At 36.3% G+C, this 25,886-nt stretch overlaps 1 protein-coding gene across 2 annotated transcripts; it reads right to left on the bottom strand.

The window, feature by feature from the left end:
- Positions 1-95: 95 nt before the first annotated feature.
- Positions 96-25,420, bottom strand: LOC100376795 (protein arginine N-methyltransferase 1-like). 2 transcript variants are annotated; one of them, XM_085507735.1, is made up of 11 exons: positions 25,378-25,420; positions 24,602-24,652; positions 5,691-5,822; positions 5,104-5,259; positions 4,822-4,885; positions 4,455-4,597; positions 4,206-4,293; positions 3,769-3,884; positions 3,418-3,568; positions 3,112-3,233; positions 1,586-2,273 (listed from the first exon to the last, which is right to left on the bottom strand). In XM_085507735.1, the coding sequence occupies exons 2-11, from the start codon at positions 24,632-24,634 to the stop codon at positions 2,190-2,192; spliced, it is 1,089 nt and encodes a 362-aa protein (XP_085363861.1). In that variant the 5' UTR covers positions 24,635-24,652; positions 25,378-25,420; the 3' UTR covers positions 1,586-2,189.
- Positions 25,421-25,886: the final 466 nt, after the last annotated feature.

A 25,886-nucleotide genomic window follows, 5' to 3' on the forward strand; every position in this document is an offset into this window, starting at 1 on the left:
ATTCAGCTCTTAGAATCCATCTGAAGAATATCTGAGGATACCAAATTGATGTCTTCAGTCATTTTGGTAAAAATCAAGGACCAGAAATACCCATTCCTTTTCTAATATTTTAATACACAAAGAATTGTTACATTACTATGACAAAATACAAGATATATGCAGCAGCCACTGTAATACATCACTCCCTGTATGTTCTAAACCAATTTTACACAGATTAAAGACAAGTGAGGAAGGGGGAGGGGCTAATAAATTTGTGTGAAGATGGCCAACTTGTGAATTGTCCTTCACAGTAGTGATGGCTGTCATAAAAAGGGAAGGGCGGTCCAGAATATCGGGAAAATAAACATGCTTAAATCACAACTAGAATTACACTGTTTATGTGGTCTTTTTTTAAATCATGCATTTAGGATTCTAGTTTCTACAAAGGTAAAAAAAAATGTGCATAAAGCCTTGATGATGCTTGTATTTACTGATATAGAGTCTTGTATTGGAGTGAAGTGAAAGCGGTTATGACATGAAATGTAGGCATATAACTGACAAAGAGTTTTCCCGTTATAAAAAAGGGAGAAAAAATACATGGAAGCCGCTAATAAAAAGTAAAATACAAACGGCAGACATTACAAGTGAAACCAAAGTTTTATTTGAAAAATATCTTTAAAGACGACTTTTTACCAACAAGATTCAAAGTTTTGTTTTTTTTAGATTTTTAAAAGTCACATAAATGATACTTTCTGGCAGCAATCAACTATACTGCAATAATTTCTGATATACCTTTTTGAAATTTGGGGGAAAAAAAGAGAGAAATTAGAATTGAAAGTACCAGATGTGTAACCTTTGTGGGTTGCACATAAATTAACGGGAAGGTTGATATAAAACTTTCAAATCTATTAACCAAACAATGTGTTGTTGATAGACAACTTTTTTTCAAGTATGTTAAGGTGTTTCAGTTAATCACAATAAAAGAACATTAACATTGTCAATGACCAATCAGACAAGACTTGACTTAGTCAATAGATAATCATACATGTTGTAAACAAACACAATTGAGACAAATTTCAGTCGTTGTGTAGAAAGCCAAGATTTAAATTACGTTTATTTGTCCTCTGAACTGTAGCTTGCAAGACCACAGGTTATGACAGAACCTTTTTACTGAGCTTTGAGAAAATAATTTCAACATTTATTAGTTGTATGCTGTCCCATGTAGTTCAAACAGCTATTGAATGTATGCCATCTGACTTCAACAGTACTGTAAGACTAAGATTGAATTAACAGGGAAAACATTACATCATTATTTTAGTATTTAAATAATGCAAATAATCATATATGCAGCAGAACTCTCTGTAAATGTATCTGTGAATAGTCTACATGGCAGTCTACCTTTTCAAATCCAGTCAAATGTTGTATTATGTACACAGAACTATTTGACATTCAATAAATAGAACTTATCTTCTAATAATACGATGTTAGCTGGCTTGCAAGAATTGGTTACAAACACATCAGTGAGAGATACATTCAAAATGGCCAACTGATTCGATACCACCAAGCCTGTGATGGTTGAAAACAGAAAAATCTACAATCATGACAGTTAAAATAGATCACATCTGAAATTTAATAAGGCTGAAGTAAATCCAAGATGGCTGATAACAAATCCAAAATGGCCAACAACAAAAAATCCAAGATGGCCAACATGAATCTGAAATGCATTGTAAATGAAGTCAAATCCAAGCAGACATACATCGATTTTTACAAAATCTGAGCCTCTTAAAACAATGGGAAAGTCCTTCAGGAATGTGAAAAAATAAGGCTGCTACAAGTTTATTGTCGGCTAGGACAAAGACTCAAAAGATCGCAACAAATAACTCTTCACGAAAGGACACAATGAATTCCCTTTCAACTTTTTTTTTAGGAATTAATTTAACATGATGTAGACAATTACAACGATATCATAGTTGCAATTCTATTATTTTTGATAATTCTAATAAAATCCAGTGGCACATAAAAATTCATGATTAAAGGTTGGATGTCGCTGGACTGCGTTAGTGAAGCCCATTACTAATAACTTTACTTCACATTGGTACAAAAATGTTCATAATAGACCAGCTGTGTATATGCATATATGCATAGTAGGTGAGGGGAGGGGTGAAGGGAGGGATGAAAGGAGTACTGTAGCTGGTTTTCTAGGTTGATTCTTAACGCATGTGATACTTGAGTTGATCAGAAAACTGACAGAGTTCACCACTGAATTCGATATCAACATTGAAGTCCAAATCTCTCTGCAAAGAAAAAAGAAATACATTTTGTTTAATGTGTCACACACAGATAGCTATACGCTATAATTAACATGTACATAATCCATTACATGTATAATGAATGGGATGTGTTAACGACAGCAAGACAATTGTTCAGTCGTTGTTCATCACATGTTAAATAATGTATTCCACATGTACATTATTCACATATGAAACAGTGGAGCTGTTGGTGAACACAAAATACACGTTGTACATTGCTGTAAGTCTTTGGCTGGACTGTATTTTGTGGTGTTAGGCTACAATGTATATAGCTTTCTGATTGATTTAGTTTAAGTGCATTATGTCACCTACGGTATGTCAGGTTTGATTGGATCAACTGGTCAGCTACTATAGCTGAAACCTATAGTTTTAGTTATGATCTGACAAGTCAAAAAACACAAACCCACAGTTCCCTTACATGATACAAAGCTGTTTCATCTAAGTGCATACCAAAAAATGAAGAAACTAGCTGTTGGCTAAGACACTAGAACCTTTTTTTTTTTAACCAAAAATGAAAAAAATTATTCACCATAACTAGAAAATTAAACTTATTGTAACAAAATGAAAAATCAGTCCAAGTCCAAATCAGATGACAAAGGTGTCTACATACAAAAATATCAAAGCAATTGGACTAGCTATTTTAAAGAAGGAAGTCAAAAATAGCATTTTTTTAAACCAAAAATTACAAAAATCACTGAAATTAGAGATTTGAAGAAATCATCATATCATAATGAGGCAGAGTTAATTTTAGAACCAACGCTGCCTCAGCACTGTCAACAGAATGACAGGACTGTGTGATTGTGACAATAAAAAGGTAACTTACTGTGTTTTTTGCATTTGGTTTCATAGCAATGGAGCCAAAAATTTCCTCCCCACGTTTAACTGTCAAACAATCATTAAAATAAAATACAGTCTGTTTCCAATGTGTGTAAGGGGCTTCTGGAGCTGCAAAACAAACACATAACTGAGTGAGTGATAGTTTGGCTGCTTCAACACCATACAAGTTGTAAAACCTTGTTCAGAAACACTATTTGCTTCACATATTGACATCTCTTGTCTCTGACTATACAGCTTTACACTGTAAGAGTCATAAGATTTTTATTTGACTCGGTGATAACTTTCAACTTACCTGTCGAGAAACCAGTTCTTTTGTGGCATTTTGTGAATTCAATATTGAAGAATGCTACTAAAGCTTGGATGTAGTCGCTACGACGACACTGCAGGTGATAAGGTGCAGTGAATGACAAGTCATCAACCTTTACGGTATACATATCTATTTCCTGATGGGACAAAACATAGCACAATTATTATAACCTTGCCCATAGTGTAATGGGTATATAATTTGAATAATTAAATGCAAATGAGACATGAAATTGAGAAACTGGACTAAACTAGGTGGTCTAGAGAATGTCTGGTGAGATGTATGAAATATGCAATAATATATATAATGTAGAGTAAAATGTGAATGAATAAAACTTACCTTGATAAGACAAGAATTCGTTATGACTTGTTTAGGATCGACAACATCTACCAGTGGTTCTGATATTGCCACTTTACGTATACATTTCATGTCAAATCCGTACACACTATCCCACCCTACAAACAATACACAAACATGTATTAAGTAAATGCTGGGCAGTCCATGCACAAAGCAAAGTTATTGTGCATTTCTATAGTCCTGATGTACATTCTCGCCCATTTCTTGAGTCAAGTGAAAATTTCAAGGGCTCTTTTGAAGTGAGTGTCAACAACTTTCAAACATAAAAATCCTTTTACGCTGTCATACCGTAATGTCGTATGTTTTCATACCATCATGCAATAGTCGGCTAAGAAATATCAGCCTGTATAAATTTGCAATTTTCTGATTTCATCTTGAACTTCAGAACTACTTTTTTTTTACACAAATAAATAACTTACAATTGATTTTTTCATCTTTATACTGCCTATCCTCTATCCCACACACATACAGTGTAGCTCTGTCTGGAAATATCAGCCCATCCTCTGCCTAAAAAACAATATAGCAATTGAGTTAATTCTACCAAAGCAGAAGTGCGTCCAAAGTTTAAAATCAATCGTCATCTAAAACCCTCTGATGAGAATATATCTATATACACCAGCATGTACCACACGCTAGTCCAGGTGGATATTTTGTGTGCATTTACTTACCAGCCACTTATCTCTAGCAAAGAGAACAGTCTGCAACATGGATTCATAAAACAGACAATATCCCATCCATTCACTGACTATGATATCTACTTTCTCTACAGGTAGTTCAACTTCTTCCACTTTACCCCTCACTATAGTTATAGCTGAAAATAAACAGAGGATGAGTTTTGTCATGGCAACTACTAGTAATAAACAAGCAATGCATTGGTCACAAAATGGTAGGATTTAAATCCGGGTAACTAACATCTACTCAGATGACATGTGCAAAGGGTAAAACATGACTTGATATATAACCATACTGATACGGTAAAGTGATAACCCTGATTGGTCAAAATTGAATTTTTAGAATAAAACTAGTACAACTTACTGTCACTCAGACCGTTATCTTTAATAATCTGTTCAGCTAAGTCCACAATGCTGGAACATTCAATCTGTAAACAAGCATTACAATTATATTATTTTTTCACAGTACAAAGCTTTCTACAAACTTGATATGAACTCCAGCAGGTACATAAAGGCAATCACAGGCTTGAAAATTCTTCTACCAATTGAGAGCGCAATGAAATGACAGTAGACATGAAGAACGATTTTGCAAAATTTGCAGACTTTACATAACACGTTTTTAGCAATATTTGACATCCAAACCTACCCCAATAACTTTGCTTGCTCCAGCTTTTGCCGCAAACATGGACATTATACCCGTACCACAACCTACATCCAAGACGACTTTGTCTTTGAACAAATGCCTATTGTGATACATAGCATTACGATACGTCAAAGTTCGCACTTCATCTTTCAACATTTCCTGTGATGAAATAAATAAACGCACAGATTAAGACAAATTTGACTTAATTAAACACTCATCAATATAAAGTTGGGGCACACCTGAATACCCAAACAACATCATAGTGTGCATGATAGATTATGTGAAATGTTTGAATTTGCAGGACTATTGGTAATCGGAAATGTTCAATAAAAACACTTTTCAGGACTTCTGAACGCTTGTGAACATTTTAGCTTCCCATCTGATTGTGTATTTGAATTTGTTTTGCTAACACTAAGACATTCACTACGATGCACAGTTTCATAATTTGTTTCTGCTTGGCAAAATCCTGATGAATTCTTCCCCTCACGAAGCAAGCAAATTTACACCATCAAATAATGAAATTCTTTTTAAATTTGTATAGATAGGTCAGTAAATCAACAGAAGTATGACAGTTTTAAATCCATTCTTACCTCATGAATTCCAAAATGAGCATAAGAATCAAAATAGTAGTCCCTGGAAGTCATATCTTCAGGCTTGATGTGTTTAGCATCCTCACTTGGTTTGGCTTCACCGTTCATTTTAACTTCAACACTGGGAGTGATCTGTAACAGAAAATAATTATGAAGGCATTAAGCATGTACATGTACAAAAACAAAATTACCACCACTACAGAACAGTGTTCTCCACGAGGGGTTTTAACAGGGCGCCACGCCCTGTTATCTGAAATTGGCACCCTGTTTAAATTGTCAGCGCCCTGTTATATTTCCTGTGCCCCCTGCATGGTCCAAGACAAAGAGTTGTTTACAAAACAGGCCAACACTCATTGTTTACGGCGCAAGTGTGAAAATTCCGGCTTGTCATCGTAGCAGGTCACAGTGAGGTGATAACACCACCGAACAAAAAGTTGTTTCAACACGATTAAAAATGAACATGTGGCCTAGAAAAGTGCATTACCGTACCCACATTTTTACTGCCAGGATGAAATCAAATATATAAAATCGTTATTGGTAAAACCATTTGTTAAAACATAAGGTCTATGGTTAAAACCATGGAGGTTAAAACCAAGCTCACGCCGTGACTTGTAGCGGCAACATCGTCACCGCCGAGTGAAACAAAGGCAGCTATGCACTTGCATGATCGGTAAACGACCAGCGCAGTCGACGTACCATCACAGACATTGCTGATCACCAAGAAGTCCACACAAATGCTTGCTTGAACATGTAAATGTTTATATTTAAATGTCACTATTTAAAGTTGAATTTTCTTTAAATCGCGATTTAAAATCCCCGATAAAACGGCCATGCTTTCAACTCGCATCATAAGTGGAGGAAATAAATTTACTTGTGTTCTACTTGGAACAAATATTCTGATTGGTTGTTTTTTGCGTCAATGCGTGGCTTTAGCCAATCAAAAGCACCGTTACATAGTATCAAGGTGCACACAGTAAAATGAACTGTTTCCGGGTCATAGCTGTTTTTAACGAAGCAGACATCAACAAACTTTCGATTCGAATGAAAATTATTCTTTTAAGTATGTATTTTGTTTTTTATACCTAATTCTATTATTTTTGATAGTAACTGTTAACTGCAGATCGAAAATCTTCTATTGTGTACATTTTATTTAGTTTGATCACCTTGGTTTCTGGTGCCATTCATGCAAGTTTTTTAATGAACCAATTACGAACGTTTGTGTGACATCATACATTCTATTTTGCTTCGTCCAAATAAATATAAATCATAAATATAAATTTTTGCTAAAAATTAAATAAAGCATGTATGTATCTATTTGGGAAAATAAATTAACAAACTTGTTGTCTTTTTCTGGACGCGATCATTACTGGTAAACAACTGACGTCGCCACGTGATGAATCGTGAAGCTAAAATCAGCTGATTGTACATGCTGATGTTTACTTAATAACATCTCTTCAAAATTCTCATTTATATTGTAATAATAAATATATATTATGCATATGGAATAATATTGAGATTAATAGATTTTTTAGTTTCCATTTTTCAACATCCTTGCCAATGATGCACGTTACAAATGTGCCACGCCCACTTCACATTGGCGCGCCCTGTTTAATTTTCAAACCGTGGAGAACCCTGCAGAAGATGAATTGCCACTGAATGGAATTATTGTCATCAAGTACAATTTGATTATACATTTATCCTAATATATATATAAAAGAAATAAATGTCATACACCAATAAATATATGCACAACTATTTTATCTAAATCAAAGATTATCTGTGACCAAAATTAACACAAACAAGTTTTGATGAACCAAAAAAAAATATCCATGTACACTGTAATACATGTACACTGAGGTGAATTGTTGGACATCCAGGAAAGTCCACAGCACATGTCGGAAGTCAAGAAATTTATGTTAAAAGTCCAAGGCCATTCAGTGAAAACGCAGAACATGTTGGAGGTTAGCTTTACATTTTGAAAGGATGGGCCACATGTCTGAAGTCGAGAACCACACATCAAAAGTCCACATTACATGTTGGAAGCCCAGATCACATGTCATAAAACTAGAATCACATGTCGTACACCAATAGAGCTGGATGCATAACATGCAGTAACTATACATGCTAAATATAGAAACAATACACTGTAATCTCAATAAGCTCTGAGACTGAGCAGTACATTCCTACCTGCACATACTAAAAATTATCAAAAAAAGAAAAATTAGTAAAAATCACATTATGATGTATATGGTAAATGTTTGCTAGTTCTTGCCCCCCCCCCCCCCAATATCATATTTACTAACTAAAAATCCAGAGGGCACCCAAAGAGGCAGAATACAGTGACTACCGTAAAAACCCGCAAATAAGCGCCACCCTCAATTAAGAGCCACTCAGTGAAAATTTGTTACATTTGACCCTCCATTAAGAGCCACCAAGAGTTGAGTGGTTTTGTCAATAAGAACCCTGAAATAAGCGCCAGCCGCCAGGTTGTTTACAATCAGGCAGACACCGAGCTTGTCGTGCCTCACTTCCACCCTGCATTGTTTATTGCCCCATAGAAGGTGTGAGACAAATAAAGATTATCCCCATAACTTGCCTGATGTCCTGTGTAATTGAGAACGGAAGAATGATAGACGAAAGAAATGCACCGAGAGCGTGAATGTGACTGTCAACTTGACCATTTTATATTTCTGACACACAATCGACCAATTCACAAACTATTCAGTAGTAACTACTAGTATGTTTTTTGCCGAAACACCGAAGGACACGTTGAGATATTCATTGTCAATGTTGTCTTTATAACCAAGTAAAGAACGTCACGATTTTAGAACGCCTTTATCGGAAAATCGGAGGTATCGAAAATACATTCTCACAGACGGACCGGAACAGGAAGTCAGCAGAAAACAAAAGATTTTTTCCTTAGCGTGGGGGAAAAACAGAGGTGTAATCTGGTCCTGGCAACGTTTGAAGGATCGTGATGTAGCTCCGACTGAGAATGTAATGATTACGCAGCCCACTCTCGCTGATCGTGATTTTGGGTTATTTCTTGCATTTCATTTGAGACGTTCGTTTTGGGGTGATTCGAGACAAAATGTTCAGGGAAGTAACAAAATAACTGGCATTAGTTTGGAGAGGACTCTCTTGCCGAAAATAATCAAAATTGAAGTCGAATGGATTAGTTCCACAAATCTTGTCTTACAGCAAAGTGAAGTCTACGAGACCCGCCTGACCCAAATATTTAAATTAGCTATTTGTGAGAATTGAAAATAATCTGAACTTGTACCAATCAGAAAATGCCTTGTAACAGGCCTGGGCTTTTGTGAATGATTTCGTCTCTCCGATTGGTCACAGGAAATTATTTTTAATACATGTAATTGTTACTTTCTCGGTATCGTTTCGTATTTGGTTATATAGGGGTGGGGCTATAGTTTGACCCTGTTTGCGTGGCTGTGAAGTACGTGAATATCATTAACATATCATTATAAGCTGGCTTGATTATGAAACAGGAAATATAAACCAAAGATGTACTGTCAGACGTCTAGTGCAATTAAAACAATGCCCAAGTACCCAAGCTGTAAAAATATATAGAAAAACGTGTTTTTATTTATTGTTTTTGCCATAAATACAAGTGATTGGGTATCATTTTTTTCATTCGTTCCATGCTTGCTTTGCAAGTATGTCTTCTCCTGTCACTGCTGGTCAAATCAATTCTATCCGAAACTATTTTATATCGTCACCAAATCACACCAGCTACAGCCACGCAAGTTATTCCCAGTTTTCAAGAAAAAAGTTTGCCGTACCAAACTTGGTAAACAATTGTACAACGGAAGTACAAGTGATTCGAGTGTTGGGTCAGACACTGAGAGCACTACCAAATCCGACTTCAGGCATCGCTACGCACTGTCAGTGAAACGTTACTTCAGGCATCGGTACACATTGTCGGTGAAACGTCGAATCGTCGTATTTATTTGACATTTGTTATTCCCGTAACAGTATTTTTACAGAATAAATTAATTGCAATGATACATCATTAATAATTACTTGTCTGTTTTGGTTGTGTGTGTGTTTGCCTATCCCCTTCCCTATTTCACAATGAAAAAGTTTGATGACCCTGGTTACAAAGTTGTCAACATGTTACCTCAAATAAGCACCACCCAGAAATGAAAGTGTTACAAAGTGGCTCTTATTTGAGGGTTTTTATGGTATCATGTATCCACTAAAGTAGCAGAATACACTGTGACCAGTGTTCTCCCCAGGCCTCTGAAGCAACACGGTACCGTGACGCTTGGACACTCGGTCGTGATGCTTGCCCTTTGTCCGTGACGCTTGGTCACTCGCCCGTGATGCTTATGTTTTTGTTTACAAGTGTCAGTCTCGTCTTGCACGTATTTAAAACAATAACATGTATTGATCGATTTAGGTAATCCTGCCTTTGTTAGCCATACAAAGACAGTGATAAAAATGGAAGTCTGCAATATGTTGCGAAGTCTTTCAAGGTGCAGAGCCTCCAAATCAAAAAAAAAAATTAACTAGAGTAGCAATAATTTGCACGCAACGGCAACAATGTGACAAAACAAGTCACGGCGTACGTCGGGAAGATCAACCCCGATTTGCTGCACTCTGATTTGTTATCACTCAATCGCCGGTGACATTAATTACCCCAAAATTAAAAAAAAAAAACAAGTGAAATTATGTCGCATTGGAAAGAAAAGTATGAATAATTCAACAGCAGACGAGACGGATTGAGAAAAAACAAACTCTGACCTCTGGAAATACCCCATTCATAGGGTGCCTTAGTACAGAAAAACGCCGCCCTAAGGCGACATAATGCACGTTGCAACATTGTGACCGGTGCATGCTGGGTTACCAGGGGTTCTGACCGAGGTAACAAAGATGGCGGCGTAGAATGCATGATTTTCCGCGATGTTTAAAAACAACATCTCGTTGGCAATTTTGATGTAATGCCTATGATAATCGTCGATGAATCGTTTTAATAAACAATTTGTGTATTTCACACCAAAAAGTCAGATACCGATGATCGCAATAGCAGCGGTGAATACCCGTCCAACGCAATGCCGCCAGCTGACAATGTTACGGTGATCGTAGCGTTGTACTCGCAAGGTATATTGCAATGAAAAATCGCCGAACTGCCATTGTAGAATTTTTTTTTAATTATTGATTTATTAATTTCAACATATTTCGATATCTTGCCGACTTTATAAATTTAACCAAAAAATGTATTCCCCGACGTTTATATGAACCGATATTGACATGGGCTCTAAAAACTTGTACACAAAGATGAACCAGTTACATCCATGGATAACAGTATATTCACTGACTGGCAATAACACAAGTTTTTCAATTTTTTTTCCTTTTTATGATGTTCCATTTCAAACTTTATTTGACTTGATACAAAAACATAAAATACAATGCAGTAAAATGATATAAAATTTATCAGATATAAAAATATCTTGTCTTTAATTAATTGTAGATTGACAATATTTGTTGGGAAAAACTGATTACTATGCAAATAAAAATTATGCAAATTAGATGCATTGTTATGCAAATTGGCCGTGATGCTTGACATGAAGTCTGGGGAGAACACTGGTGACTATCATGTATTCACTAAAGTAGCAGAATACACTGTGACTATCATGTATTCACTAAAGTAGCAGAATACACTGTGACTATCATGTATTCACTAAAGTAGCAGAATACACTGTGACTATCATGTATTAACTAAAGTAGCAGAATACACTGTGACTATCATGTATTCACTAAAGTAGCAGAATACACTGTGACTATCATGTATCTACTAAAGTAGCAGAATACACTGTGACTATCATGTATCCACTAAAGTAGCAGAATACACTGTGACTATCATGTATCCACTGAAGTAGCAGAATACACTGTGACTATCATGTATCCACTGAAGTAGCAGAATACACTGTGACTATCATGTATCCACTGAAGTAGCAGAATACACTGTGACTATCATGTATTCACTAAAGTAGCAGAATACACTGTGACTATCACGTATTCACTAAAGTAGCAGAATACACTGTGACTATCATGTATTCACTAAAGTAGCAAAATTCTCTGTGACTATCATGTATTCACTAAAGTAGCTGAATACACTGTGTCTATCATGTATTCACTAAAGTAGCAGAATACACTGTGACTATCATGTATTCACTAAAGTAGCAGAATACACTGTGACTATCATGTATTCACTAAAGTAGCAGAATACACTGTGACTATCATGTATTCACTAAAGTAGCAAAATTCTCTGTGACTATCATGTATTCACTAAAGTAGCTGAATACACTGTGTCTATCATGTATTCACTAAAGTAGCAGAATACACTGTGACTATCACGTATTCACTAAAGTAGCAGAATACACTGTGACTATCATGTATCCACTGAAGTAGCAGAATACACTGTGACTATCATGTATTCACTAAGTAGCAGAATACACTGTGACTATCATGTATTCACTAAAGTAGCAGAATACACTGTGACTATCATGTATCTACTAAAGTAGCAGAATACACTGTGACTATCATGTATCCACTAAAGTAGCAGAATACACTGTGACTATCATGTATCCACTGAAGTAGCAGAATACACTGACTATCATGTATTCACTAAAGTAGCAGAATTCACTGTGACTATCATGTATTCACTAAAGTAGCAGAATACACTGTGACTATCATGTATTCACTAAAGTAGCAGAATACACTGTGACTATCATGTATTCACTAAAGTAGCAGAATACACTGTGACTATCATGTATCCACTGAAGTAGCAGAATACACTGTGACTATCATGTATCCACTGAAGTAGCAGAATACACTGTGACTATCATGTATTCACTAAGTAGCAGAATACACTGTGACTATCATGTATCCACTAAAGTAGCAGAATACACTGTGACTATCATGTATCCACTGAAGTAGCAGAATACACTGTGACTATCATGTATCCACTAAAGTAGCAGAATACACTGTGACTATCATGTATCCACTGAAGTAGCAGAATACACTGTGACTATCATGTATCCACTGAAGTAGCAGAATACACTGTGACTATCATGTATCCACTAAAGTAGCAGAATTCACTGTGACTATCATGTATTCACTAAAGTAGCAGAATACACTGTGACTATCATGTATTCACTAAAGTAGCAGAATACACTGTGACTATCATGTATCCACTGAAGTAGCAGAATACACTGTGACTATCATGTATCCACTGAAGTAGCAGAATACACTGTGACTATCATGTATCCACTAAAGTAGCAGAATACACTGTGACTATCATGTATTCACTAAAGTAGCAGAATACACTGTGACTATCATGTATCCACTGAAGTAGCAGAATACACTGTGACTATCATGTATCCACTGAAGTAGCAGAATACACTGTGACTATCATGTATCCACTAAAGTAGCAGAATTCACTGTGACTATCATGTATCCACTGAAGTAGCAGAATACACTGTGACTATCATGTATTCACTAAGTAGCAGAATACACTGTGACTATCATGTATTCACTAAAGTAGCAGAATACACTGTGACTATCATGTATCTACTAAAGTAGCAGAATACACTGTGACTATCATGTATCCACTAAAGTAGCAGAATTCACTGTGACTATCATGTATCCACTAAGTAGCAGAATACACTGTGACTATCATGTATTCACTAAAGTAGCAGAATACACTGTGACTATCATGTATCTACTAAAGTAGCAGAATACACTGTGACTATCATGTATCCACTAAAGTAGCAGAATACACTGTGACTATCATGTATCCACTGAAGTAGCAGAATACACTGTGACTATCATGTATCCACTAAAGTAGCAGAATTCACTGTGACTATCATGTATCCACTGAAGTAGCAGAATACACTGTGACTATCATGTATTCACTAAGTAGCAGAATACACTGTGACTATCATGTATTCACTAAAGTAGCAGAATACACTGTGACTATCATGTATCTACTAAAGTAGCAGAATACACTGTGACTATCATGTATCCACTAAAGTAGCAGAATACACTGTGACTATCATGTATCCACTGAAGTAGCAGAATACACTGTGACTATCATGTATCCACTGAAGTAGCAGAATAGACTGTGACTATCATGTATTCACTAAAGTAGCAAAATTCTCTGTGACTATCATGTATTCACTAAAGTAGCAGAATACAATGTGACTATCATGTATTCACTAAAGTAGCAGAATACACTGTGACTATCATGTATTCACTAAAGTAGCAGAATACACTGTGACTACCATGTATTCACTAAAGTAGCAGAATTCACTGTGACTATCATGTATTCACTAAAGTAGCAGAATACACTGTGACTATCATGTATTCACTAAAGTAGCTGAATACACTGTGTCTATCATGTATTCACTAAAGTAGCAGAATACACTGTGACTATCACGTATTCACTAAAGTAGCAGAATACACTGTGACTATCATGTATCCACTGAAGTAGCAGAATACACTGTGACTATCATGTATTCACTAAGTAGCAGAATACACTGTGACTATCATGTATTCACTAAAGTAGCAGAATACACTGTGACTATCATGTATTCACTAAAGTAGCAGAATACACTGTGACTATCATGTATCCACTAAAGTAGCAGAATACACTGTGACTATCATGTATTCACTAAAGTAGCAGAATACACTGACTATCATGTATTCACTAAAGTAGCAGAATACACTGTGACTATCATGTATTCACTAAAGTAGCAGAATACACTGACTATCATGTATTCACTAAAGTAGCAGAATACACTGACTATCATGTATCCACTAAAGTAGCAGAATACACTGTGACTATCATGTATTCACTAAAGTAGCAGAATACACTGACTATCATGTATTCACTAAAGTAGCAGAATAAACTGACTATCATGTATTAACTAAAGTAGCAGAATACACTGACTATCATGTATCCATTAAAGTAGCAGAATACACTGTGACTATCATGTATTCACTAAAGTAGCAGAATACACTGACTATCATGTATTCACTAAAGTAGCAGAATACACTGTGACTATCATGTATCCACTAAAGTAGCAGAATACACTGTGACTATCATGTATTCACTAAAGTAGCAGAATACACTGACTATCATGTATTCACTAAAGTAGCAGAATACACTGACTATCATGTATTCACTAAAGTAGCAGAATACACTGACTATCATGTATTCACTAAAGTAGCAGAATACTGTGACTATCATGTATTCACTAAAGTAGCAGAATACACTGTGACTATCATGTATTAACTAAAGTAGCAGAATACACTGACTATCATGTATTCACTAAAGTAGCAGAATACACTGTGACTATCATGTATCCACTAAAGTAGCAGAATACACTGTGACTATCATGTATTCACTAAGTAGCAGAATTCACTGTGACTATCATGTATTCACTAAAGTAGCAGAATTCACTGTGACTATCATGTATTCACTAAAGTAGCAGAATACACTGTGACTATCATGTATTCACTAAAGTAGCAGAATTCACTGTGACTATCATGTATTAACTAAAGTAGCAGAATACACTGACTACCGTAAAAATCCGCAAATAAGCGCCACCCTCAATTAAGAGCCACTCAGTGAAAATTTGTTACATTTGACCCTCCATTAAGAGCCACCAAGAGTTGAGTGGTTTTGTCAATAAGAAACCAGAAATAAGCGCCAGCCGCCCGGTTGTTTACAATCAGGCAGACACAAGCTTGTCGTGCCTCACTTCCACCCTGCATTGTTATTGCCCCACAGAAGGTGTGAGACAAATAAAGATTATCCCCATAGCTTGCCTGATGTCCAGTATAATTGAGAACGGAAGAATGACAGACGAAAGAAATACACTTGAGAGCGTGAATGTGACTGTCAACTTGTCTATTTTAAATTTCTGACACACAATCGACCAATTCACAAACTATTTAGTAGTAACTATGTTTTTTTGCCGAAACACCGAAGGACACGTTGAGATATTCATTGCCAATGTTGTCTTTATAACCAAGTAAACAAGTCATTGTCAATGACACGTCCCCGTTCCGTTCATATTTGAGTGACATATACATTCAAAGCAGATCATGACCGAAATGCACCTGCATATGTACAACACATTGTGCTAAATCTGAACAAAATCCATCCATGCATGACTGAGATCCGGTTCTGGAATTGTGAAAATACGTGATTTTGATGCATTTTCGGCCTTAAAATGGCCATCATTCCGCTATTGTTAAGCAGATCATGAAACAAATGCACATATCTATTTGTGACATGATGTACCATGTGTGTGTGAAGTTTGAACTTGATCAATCCAGACATGTCTTGGATACGAATCCAGAACTGAATTCTTTAACAAAATGGCCGCCAGTCGGCCATTTCGAACTTGATCCGAAAAAAAAAAAGACGTGCATCAAGGTCCTATTATGTTTAATGTATGTACCAAATTTGAACAAAATCCATCGATGCATAACTGAGATACGGGTCCGGAATGGTGAAAATGTGCGATTTCAATGCATTTTCGGCCTTAAAGCGGCCCCCATTTGGCTATCGTTAATGAGATCATGAAACAAATGCACATACATATTTGTGACATGATGTACCTTGTGTGTGTGAAGTTTGAACTTGATCAATCCAGACATGTCTCGGATACGGATCCAGAACTGAATTCTTTAAAACAAAATGGCCGCCAGTCGGCTATTTCGAACTTGATCCGAAAAAAAAAATGACGTGCATCAAGGTCCTATTATGTTTAATGTATGTACCAAATTTGAATGAAATCCGTCCATGCATAACTGAGATCCGGGTCTGGAATGGTGAAAATGTGCGATTTCAATGCATTTTCGGCCTTAAAGCGGCCGCCATTTGGCTATCGTTAATGAGATCATGAAACAAATGCACATACATATTTGTGACATGATGTACCTTGTGTGTGTGAAGTTTGAACTCGATCAATCCAAGCATGTCTCAGATACGGATCCAGAACTGAATTCTTTAAAACAAAATGGCCGCCAGTCGGCCATTTCGAACCCGATCCAAAAAAAAAAATGACGTGCATCAAGGTCCTATTATGTTTAATGTATGTACCAAATTTGAACAAAATCCGTCCATGCATAACTGAGATCCGGGTCCGGAATGGTGAAAATGTGCGATTTTGATGCATTTTCGGCCTTAAAATGGCCGCTATTCGGCTATCGTTAATGAGATCATGAAACAAATGCACATACATATTTGTGACATGATGTACCTTGTGTGTGTGAAGTTTGAACTTGATCAATCCAGACATGTCTCGGATACGGATCCAGAACTGAATTCTTTAAAACAAAATGGCCGCCAGTCGGCTATTTCGAACTTGATCTGAAAAAAAAAATGACGTGCATCAAGGTCCTATTATGTTTAATGTATGTACCAAATTTGAATGAAATCCGTCCATGCATAACTGAGATCCGGGTCCGGAATGGTGAAAATGTGCGATTTCAATGCATTTTCGGCCTTAAAGCGGCCGCCATTTGGCTATCGTTAATGAGATCATGAAACAAATGCACATACATATTTGTGACATGATGTACCTTGTGTGTGTGAAGTTTGAACTCGATCAATCCAAGCATGTCTCAGATACGGATCCAGAACTGAATTCTTTAAAACAAAATGGCCGCCAGTCGGCCATTTCGAACCCGATCCAAAAAAAAAAAAGACGTGCATCAAGGTCCTATTATGTTTAATGTATGTACCAAATTTGAACAAAATCCGTCCATGCATAACTGAGATCCGGGTCCGGAATGGTGAAAATGTGCGATTTTGATGCATTTTCGGCCTTAAAATGGCCGCTATTCGGCTATCGTTAATCGGATCATGAAAAAAATGCATGTGCATATGTCCCATATAATGTGTGATGTATGAGTGAAGTTTGAACTTAATCGGTCCATGCATGTTCGAGATACAGGTGATCACGGACGCACGGACGCACACAGGGCAAAACATAAGTCCCCGTTTTCGGACTGCGTCCGAACGGGGACTAAAAACGTCACGATTGTAGAACGCCTTTATCGGAAAATCAGAGGTATCGAAAATACATTCTCACAGACGGACCGGAACAGGAAGTCAGTAGAAAACAAAAGATTTTTTCCTTAGCGTGGGGGAAATTTGGTTAGCGTGGGGGGAAACAGAGGTGTTAATCCGGTCCTGGCAACGGGATCGTGACTTAGCTCCGACTGTGAGAACGTAATGATTACACAGCCCACTCTCGCTGATCGTGATTTTGGGTTATTTTTGGCATTTCATTTGAGACGTTCGTTTTGGGGTGATTCGAGACAAAATGTTCAGGGAAGTGACAAAATAACTGGCATTAGTTTGGAGAGGACTCTCTTGCCGAAAATAATCAAAATTGAAGTCGAATGGATTTGTTCCACAAACTTGCGCGATCAACTTGTCTTACAGCAAAGTGAAGTCGACGTGACCCGCCTGACCCAAATATTTAAATTAGCTATTTGTGAGAATTGAAAATAATCTGGACTTGTACCAATCAGAAAATGCCTTGTAACAGGCCTGGGCTTTCGTAAATGATTTAGTTTCTCCGATTGGTCACAGGAAATTATTTTTAATACATGTAATTGTTACTTTCTATAGTTTGACCCCGTTTGCCTGGACTGTGAAGTACGTGAATATCATTAACATATCATTATAAGCTGGCTTGATTATGAAACAGGAAATATATAAACCAAAGCTGTACTTTCAGACGTCTAGCGCAATTAAAACAATGCCCAAATACCCAAGCTGTAAAAATCTATAGAAAGACGTGTTTTTCTTTATTGTTTTTGCCATAAATACAAATGATTGGGCATAATTTTTTTCATTCGTTCCATGCTCCTGTCGCTGCTGGTCAGATTAAAATTCTATCGAAACTATTTTATATCGTCACCAAATCAACCACCACGCCAGCCACAGCCACGCAAGTTATTCCCAGTTTTCAAGAAAAAAATTGGAGTTTGCTGTACCAGACTTGGTAAACAATTGTACAACGGAAGTACAAGTGTGGGTCAGACCCTGAGAGTGCTACCAAATCCGAATTCAGACATCGCTACGCATTGTCAGTGAAACGTGACTTCAGGCATCGCTACATATTGTCGGTGAAACGTCGAATCGTCGTGTACGCTAAGCAGCACGGTCAGCGAGCAGCCGTTCTTATTTATTTGACATTTGTTATTCCCATAACAGTATTTTTACAGAATAAATTAATTGCAATGATACATCATTAATAATTATTTGTCTGTTTTGGTTGTGTGTGTGTTTGCCTATCCCTTCCCCATTTCACAATGAAAAAGTTTGATCACCCTGGTTTAAGAGCCACTGGCTACAAAGTTGTCAAAATGTTACCTCAAATAAGCACCACCCAGAAATGAAAGTGTTACAAAGTGGCTCTTATTTGAGGGTTTTTACAGTATCATGTATTCACTAAAGTAGCAGAATACACTGTGACTATCATGTATCTACTAAAGTAGCAGAATACACTGTGACTATCATGTATCCACTAAAGTAGCAGAATACACTGTGACTATCATGTATCCACTGAAGTAGCAGAATACACTGTGACTATCATGTATCTACTAAAGTAGCAGAATACACTGTGACTATCATGTATCCACTAAAGTAGCAGAATACACTGTGACTATCATGTATCCACTGAAGTAGCAGAATACACTGTGACTATCATGTATTCACTAAAGTAGCAGAATACACTGTGACTATCATGTATTCACTAAAGTAGCAGAATACACTGTGACTATCACGTATTCACTAAAGTAGCAGAATACACTGTGACTATCATGTATCCACTGAAGTAGCAGAATACACTGTGACTATCATGTATTCACTAAGTAGCAGAATACACTGTGACTATCATGTATTCACTAAAGTAGCAGAATACACTGTGACTATCATGTATTCAATAAAGTAGCAGAATACACTGTGACTATCATGTATCCACTGAAGTAGCAGAATACACTGTGACAATCATGTATTCACTAAAGTAGCAGAATACACTGTGACTATCATGTATTCACTAAAGTAGCAGAATACACTGTGACTATCATGTATTCACTAAAGTAGCAGAATACACTGTGACTATCATGTATTCACTAAAGTAGCAGAATTCTCTGTGACTATCATGTATTCACTAAAGTAGCAGAATACACTGTGACTATCATGTATTCACTAAAGTAGCAGAATACACTGTGACTATCATGTATTCACTAAAGTAGCAGAATACACTGTGACTACCATGTATTCACTAAAGTAGCAGAATTCACTGTGACTATCATGTATTCACTAAAGTAGCAGAATACACTGTGACTATCATGTATTCACTAAAGTAGCAGAATACACTGTGACTATCATGTATTCACTAAAGTAGCAGAATACACTGTGACTATCATGTATTTACTAAAGTAGCAGAATACACTGACTATCATGTATTCACTAAAGTAGCAGAATACACTGTGACTATCATGTATTCACTAAAGTAGCAGAATACACTGTGACTATCATGTATTCACTAAAGTAGCAGAATACACTGTGACTACCATGTATTCACTAAAGTAGCAGAATTCACTGTGACTATCATGTATTCACTAAAGTAGCAGAATACACTGTGACTATCATGTATTCACTAAAGTAGCAGAATACACTGTGACTATCATGTATTCACTAAAGTAGCAGAATACACTGTGACTATCATGTATTTACTAAAGTAGCAGAATACACTGACTATCATGTATTCACTAAAGTAGCAGAATACACTGTGACTATCATGTATTCACTAAAGTAGCAGAATACACTGTGACTATCATGTATTCACTAAAGTAGCAGAATACACTGTGACTATCATGTATTCACTAAAGTAGCAGAATACACTGTGACTATCATGTATTAACTAAAGTAGCAGAATTCACTGTGACTATCATGTATCCACTAAAGTAGCAGAATACACTGTGACTATCATGTATTCACTAAAGTAGCAGAATACACTGACTATCATGTATTCACTAAAGTAGCAGAATACACTGTGACTATCATGTATTCACTAAAGTAGCAGAATACACTGTGACTATCATGTATTCACTAAAGTAGCAGAATACACTGTGACTATCATGTATCCACTAAAGTAGCAGAATACACTGTGACTATCATGTATTCACTAAAGTAGCAGAATACACTGACTATCATGTATTCACTAAAGTAGCAGAATAAACTGACTATCATGTATTAACTAAAGTAGCAGAATACACTGACTATCATGTATCCACTAAAGTAGCAGAATACACTGTGACTATCATGTATTCACTAAAGTAGCAGAATACACTGACTATCATGTATTCACTAAAGTAGCAGAATACACTGTGACTATCATGTATTCACTAAAGTAGCAGAATACACTGTGACTATCATGTATCCACTAAAGTAGCAGAATACACTGTGACTATCATGTATTCACTAAAGTAGCAGAATACACTGACTATCATGTATTCACTAAAGTAGCAGAATACACTGTGACTATCATGTATTCACTAAAGTAGCAGAATACACTGTGACTATCATGTATTCACTAAAGTAGCAGAATACACTATGACTATCATGTATCCACTAAAGTAGCAGAATACACTGTCACTATCATGTATCCACTAAAGTAGCAGAATACACTGTGACTATCATGTATTCACTAAGTAGCAGAATTCACTGTGACTATCATGTATTCACTAAAGTAGCAGAATTCACTGTGACTATCATGTATCCACTAAAGTAGCAGAATACACTGTGACTATCATGTATTCACTAAAGTAGCAGAATACACTGTGACTATCATGTATTCACTAAAGTAGCAGAATACACTGTGACTATCATGTATCCACTAAAGTAGCAGAATACACTGTGACTATCATGTATTCACTAAAGTAGCAGAATACACTGTGACTATCATGTATCCACTAAAGTAGCAGAATAGACTGTGACTATCATGTATTCACTAAAGTAGCAGAATACACTGTGACTATCATGTATTCACTAAAGTAGCAGAATACACTGTGACTATCATGTATTCACTAAAGTAGCAGAATTCACTGTGACTATCATGTATTCACTAAAGTAGCAGAATACACTGTGACTATCATGTATCCACTAAAGTAGCAGAATACACTGTGACTATCATGTATTCACTAAAGTAGCAGAATTCACTGTGACTATCATGTATTCACTAAAGTAGCAGAATTCACTGTGACTATCATGTATTCACTAAAGTAGCAGAATACACTGTGACTATCATGTATTCACTAAAGTAGCAGAATTCACTGTGACTATCATGCATTCCATAAAGTAGCAGAATTCACTTGGATGACAGAAACGAATACACACAGTAACTAGAAATGCTAGATTGACGAGAAGGTCAAAAATAATCTCTAGAACGACGAAGTGAAAAATAGATACCTGTTTCTGTTCCATGTTGTGAATGAAGAATAAACGAAAACTTGACGTTTATATTCAAACAAATAATGCTATTTAAACATTTCAATTATGGTATTATCTTGTCAGCACATCAATTTTATAATCAAACAATTTCAAAATTGAAAATGTGCGTGACGGTTGGATACACAATCATCATTAATAGTACTCTAATGACAGTATAATGTGCGATACAACCATTCACCGAGTATGTACTCAGCATGTTTGCATGATTGGCATCAAAGAAAGGAGTTTCTATGGTCATTACAATGAATATTTTATTGATACAGTATATAAGAAATGCAATTTTGTGGTTATATGTGCTTCCAGGTTTTTTTCTCGAAAAGAACTGCAAGAGGGAGCACTGTAATTCAGTGGCACCACCAAGTGGGGGAGAGAAGGTTCTCCTTACCAGGGTGTGGAGTTTTCGGTAATTCTATAAGGTTAAAATGGTGTATTCTATGGCTTCCTTGGGGACAAAATTACTATCAGACAGGTCACAGTTGAAGACTGTGGCCACATGTGATCCCCAGTCAATCAGAATATGGTTGTCAGAGGATCTGCTCCCCAGGGTAAGTAGCATGGCCATGGCATGAGGGCGCTGCACCCCTATTCCCTTGATTAAAAAAATCTATTGGAGACATGCTTTTATCCATTACTGCAAATATGGTATATAACAAGCTGGATACAGCAATCAGTTGTGTATTCTTAAAACAAAATGTCTTCCAAGCTTGATTTCTAGGGTAATTCTGTTTTTTTTTCTGTGAAAAATGGTAAAAATCACATGGCAATATTTAAAGTTTCAATTAGTATGTAACTGTTCATCAAGTATTCTCTAAAGTAGCATCCACACCAGTGAAGAACATTATTTTTTGTCAGGTTAAGAATATTTTGAAAAGATGGGCCTAATAGTATATAGGTTTCCATAGAATATAATAATAAAGCAGCATATCATTTTTAACCTTTAAAACAAAGATTTACAAAATAATCCAAGATATAACAAAGTATCCTGTCAGTCAGGATATATAAATGTTTCCGTCAATGGAAGATTTCTTTACCATGGCAACTAATAATCAGAGATTGCGTTGACATTTTCATGTAGCAAGTTTTGATGAGAATATGAAGAGCAATTGGCGATATAGTTTGTGTATCTTTAGGCCAAATAAAAAAAAGTGGTGGTTCTTACAACATGCTTTTCAAAAATAGAGTAGAGATTTTTATTTTTTATTTTGCTATATATTTTTTCTTTGTTATAACTGTGTTAATTTTTGTTCTTGCATATAGGGATTGTTTTGTAAACACGAGTGTCATAATTCATGTTAATAAAGTTAACATTACCCAGTCACTGGCATAGCATAATTGTTTCACAAATTATTCAGAATAATCAGAAATATGACAATGACAATTTAAAACCATAATTTTTCTCAAAAACTGATTTCGGATAAATTGGTATTGCTTCTTTTAAGAATTGTATTCAGACAAATTTATAGTATATGGCCTAACGTCTCTGATTGGAAAAATAGACTATTTTGAAACTTGAACATGGATACACCTAGTCATTTCAACTTGCTGGTCACCTTAAATGGCAAATCATCGGAATAACATTGCAATGGTGTGTTTGGCCACAAGCCCACTATTCCACAATCTTCTGCATTCAAAAGTACATGGCATCATCGGTCTCATGATATTAAAAAAAAAGTGCTCACTTGAAATTTACATTTATAACTGCATGTTGAAAATAGAAAAACTCCTTAAAACTTCGCAGAAGTCATCCAATTTTCATGTTATTCAACATTTCTGTTCTTATCTTGAGATTTTGAAAACTGACAATGCTATGTAGTGCCAGGGATTTTTGCAAACAAGGAAACGGGGGTACAGCGCCCTCATGTCATGGCCATGCCCCCCTTTACCCTGGGGAGATCCTCTGGCAACCATAAAATTCTGATAGACCAGGGATCACATGTGGCCAGTCTTCAACAGTGACCTGTCTGATAATAATTTTGGCCCCAAGGAAGCCATAAAATGCTCCAATTTTAACTTAGAATTATCAAAAATCCTACACCCTGGTAGGGAGAACCCTATCTCCCACACTTGGTGGCACCTCTGAATTGCAGTGCTCCCTTTTGCTTATTTTTATAGAAAAAAACCTGTAGTGTCGATCTTTATTTAGGTTTTCACAATACGAATCAGAAGTCATACATGTAGGAGTGAAAGCCAGTGTATACAAAATACAAAACAAAAGACTAAACTACGAATAAAATCAGTTCACGCTCCTTTTCTTTTTACCTACAAATAGAGTGACTCCCCAGAATACCTCAATGGATAAACTAAAGCATAAACCCCAGATAAGAAATGTACATGTATTACATACCACAACTGAAGACATGCTAGTACATATATCCATCGAAAATTGCACAACCTACTGAATAATAATAACGAGACATCTAGATGTAGTTATTATAAACACAGGAAACCAACTTATGCAAATCACCTTCACAACGTTACCATTTTCCACTGATTGGAAAAAAAGATGTCGTCTTTTTTTCTTGTCCCACTCTTTATTATTTGCCGGTCGTTTTCGGTCGCCAAATAACCAGTCGAAGCAAACAGAAACCATAGTACCCGGGATAGAGCGGAATAAACCATAAACTAATATAATTATCAGCAAATAACAAGGCTTTACCAAATGTCTCAACCAAAATTAGGCACGGTGCCAGTGGCTAATTTATTGATAAATCGAAGAACAATCATGGAAATGTTGATGTAGCCTGTGCCGGCAAAATGACACAAGACTGCGTATACATGATCATGTGACCCGGGCGATGATCAAATCGTCTACGGAAATGTCAATCCTCACGTATTAACATAATGGATGCATGTCAGTGTCCCGAAAAAAGTTTTTAAATAAAATGACACGCAGTTCATTCAAAACAAAAGATATGACCGACGCCGCACATTGCGGCAACTCTACATCGTGGCCAACGCTGGCAAACTTCTCAAGAAAACAACACAGGTTTTAGCCGGATCAAAGCGATTAGGGAACAACACAAATACTATCACTCTCAGCCTAAAACTGAAATTCCGTAATTAAATGAGAAAGCATTAACTACTGAAAATTAGAGATTGTCTGAACAGAGAATGACTTACTTCCATGTTTTCCGCCATCTTGAAAATTAAATCTGCACATGGTAGTGACGTCACGAGGCAAATTGTATCCAAACACTGGTGGCGCACTTCAAATTGGGAGTGAGATCTGTATCTGAGATCTGTTATTTGGGAATACTGCCGTTCGTGTGTTACAATCCGTAGTAAAAACAATAAAACGAGCTCCGAATAACATGTCTGATTGTGACTTAATATTGCTAGCATGTTCATGTTTTTTACTACTTTTTCATATTCGATATTTAACCAATGCTGGTGTTTAGTTCAATTTTGATTTAATAAAAGCAAATATAAGATGTCTTCCGGTAGTGAATATGTTTATGGTACTTTCCAACACCGTCCCTCAACACACAAGGTGTTGAGGGACGGTGTTTCCAATAACAAATGACGGCCAAACGTGTTCGTTGCAGAGTATATACGTTATTCGAGATTCGGAGAGTTTCATTAGATTGTTATCATTTGTACGGGCCCAAACGTGTTTAGCTATTTCTAAG

This window comes from Saccoglossus kowalevskii, chromosome 1, assembly GCF_978046115.1.
Source record: "Saccoglossus kowalevskii chromosome 1, keSacKowa6.1, whole genome shotgun sequence".
In the NCBI taxonomy this organism is placed as follows: domain Eukaryota; kingdom Metazoa; phylum Hemichordata; class Enteropneusta; family Harrimaniidae; genus Saccoglossus; species Saccoglossus kowalevskii.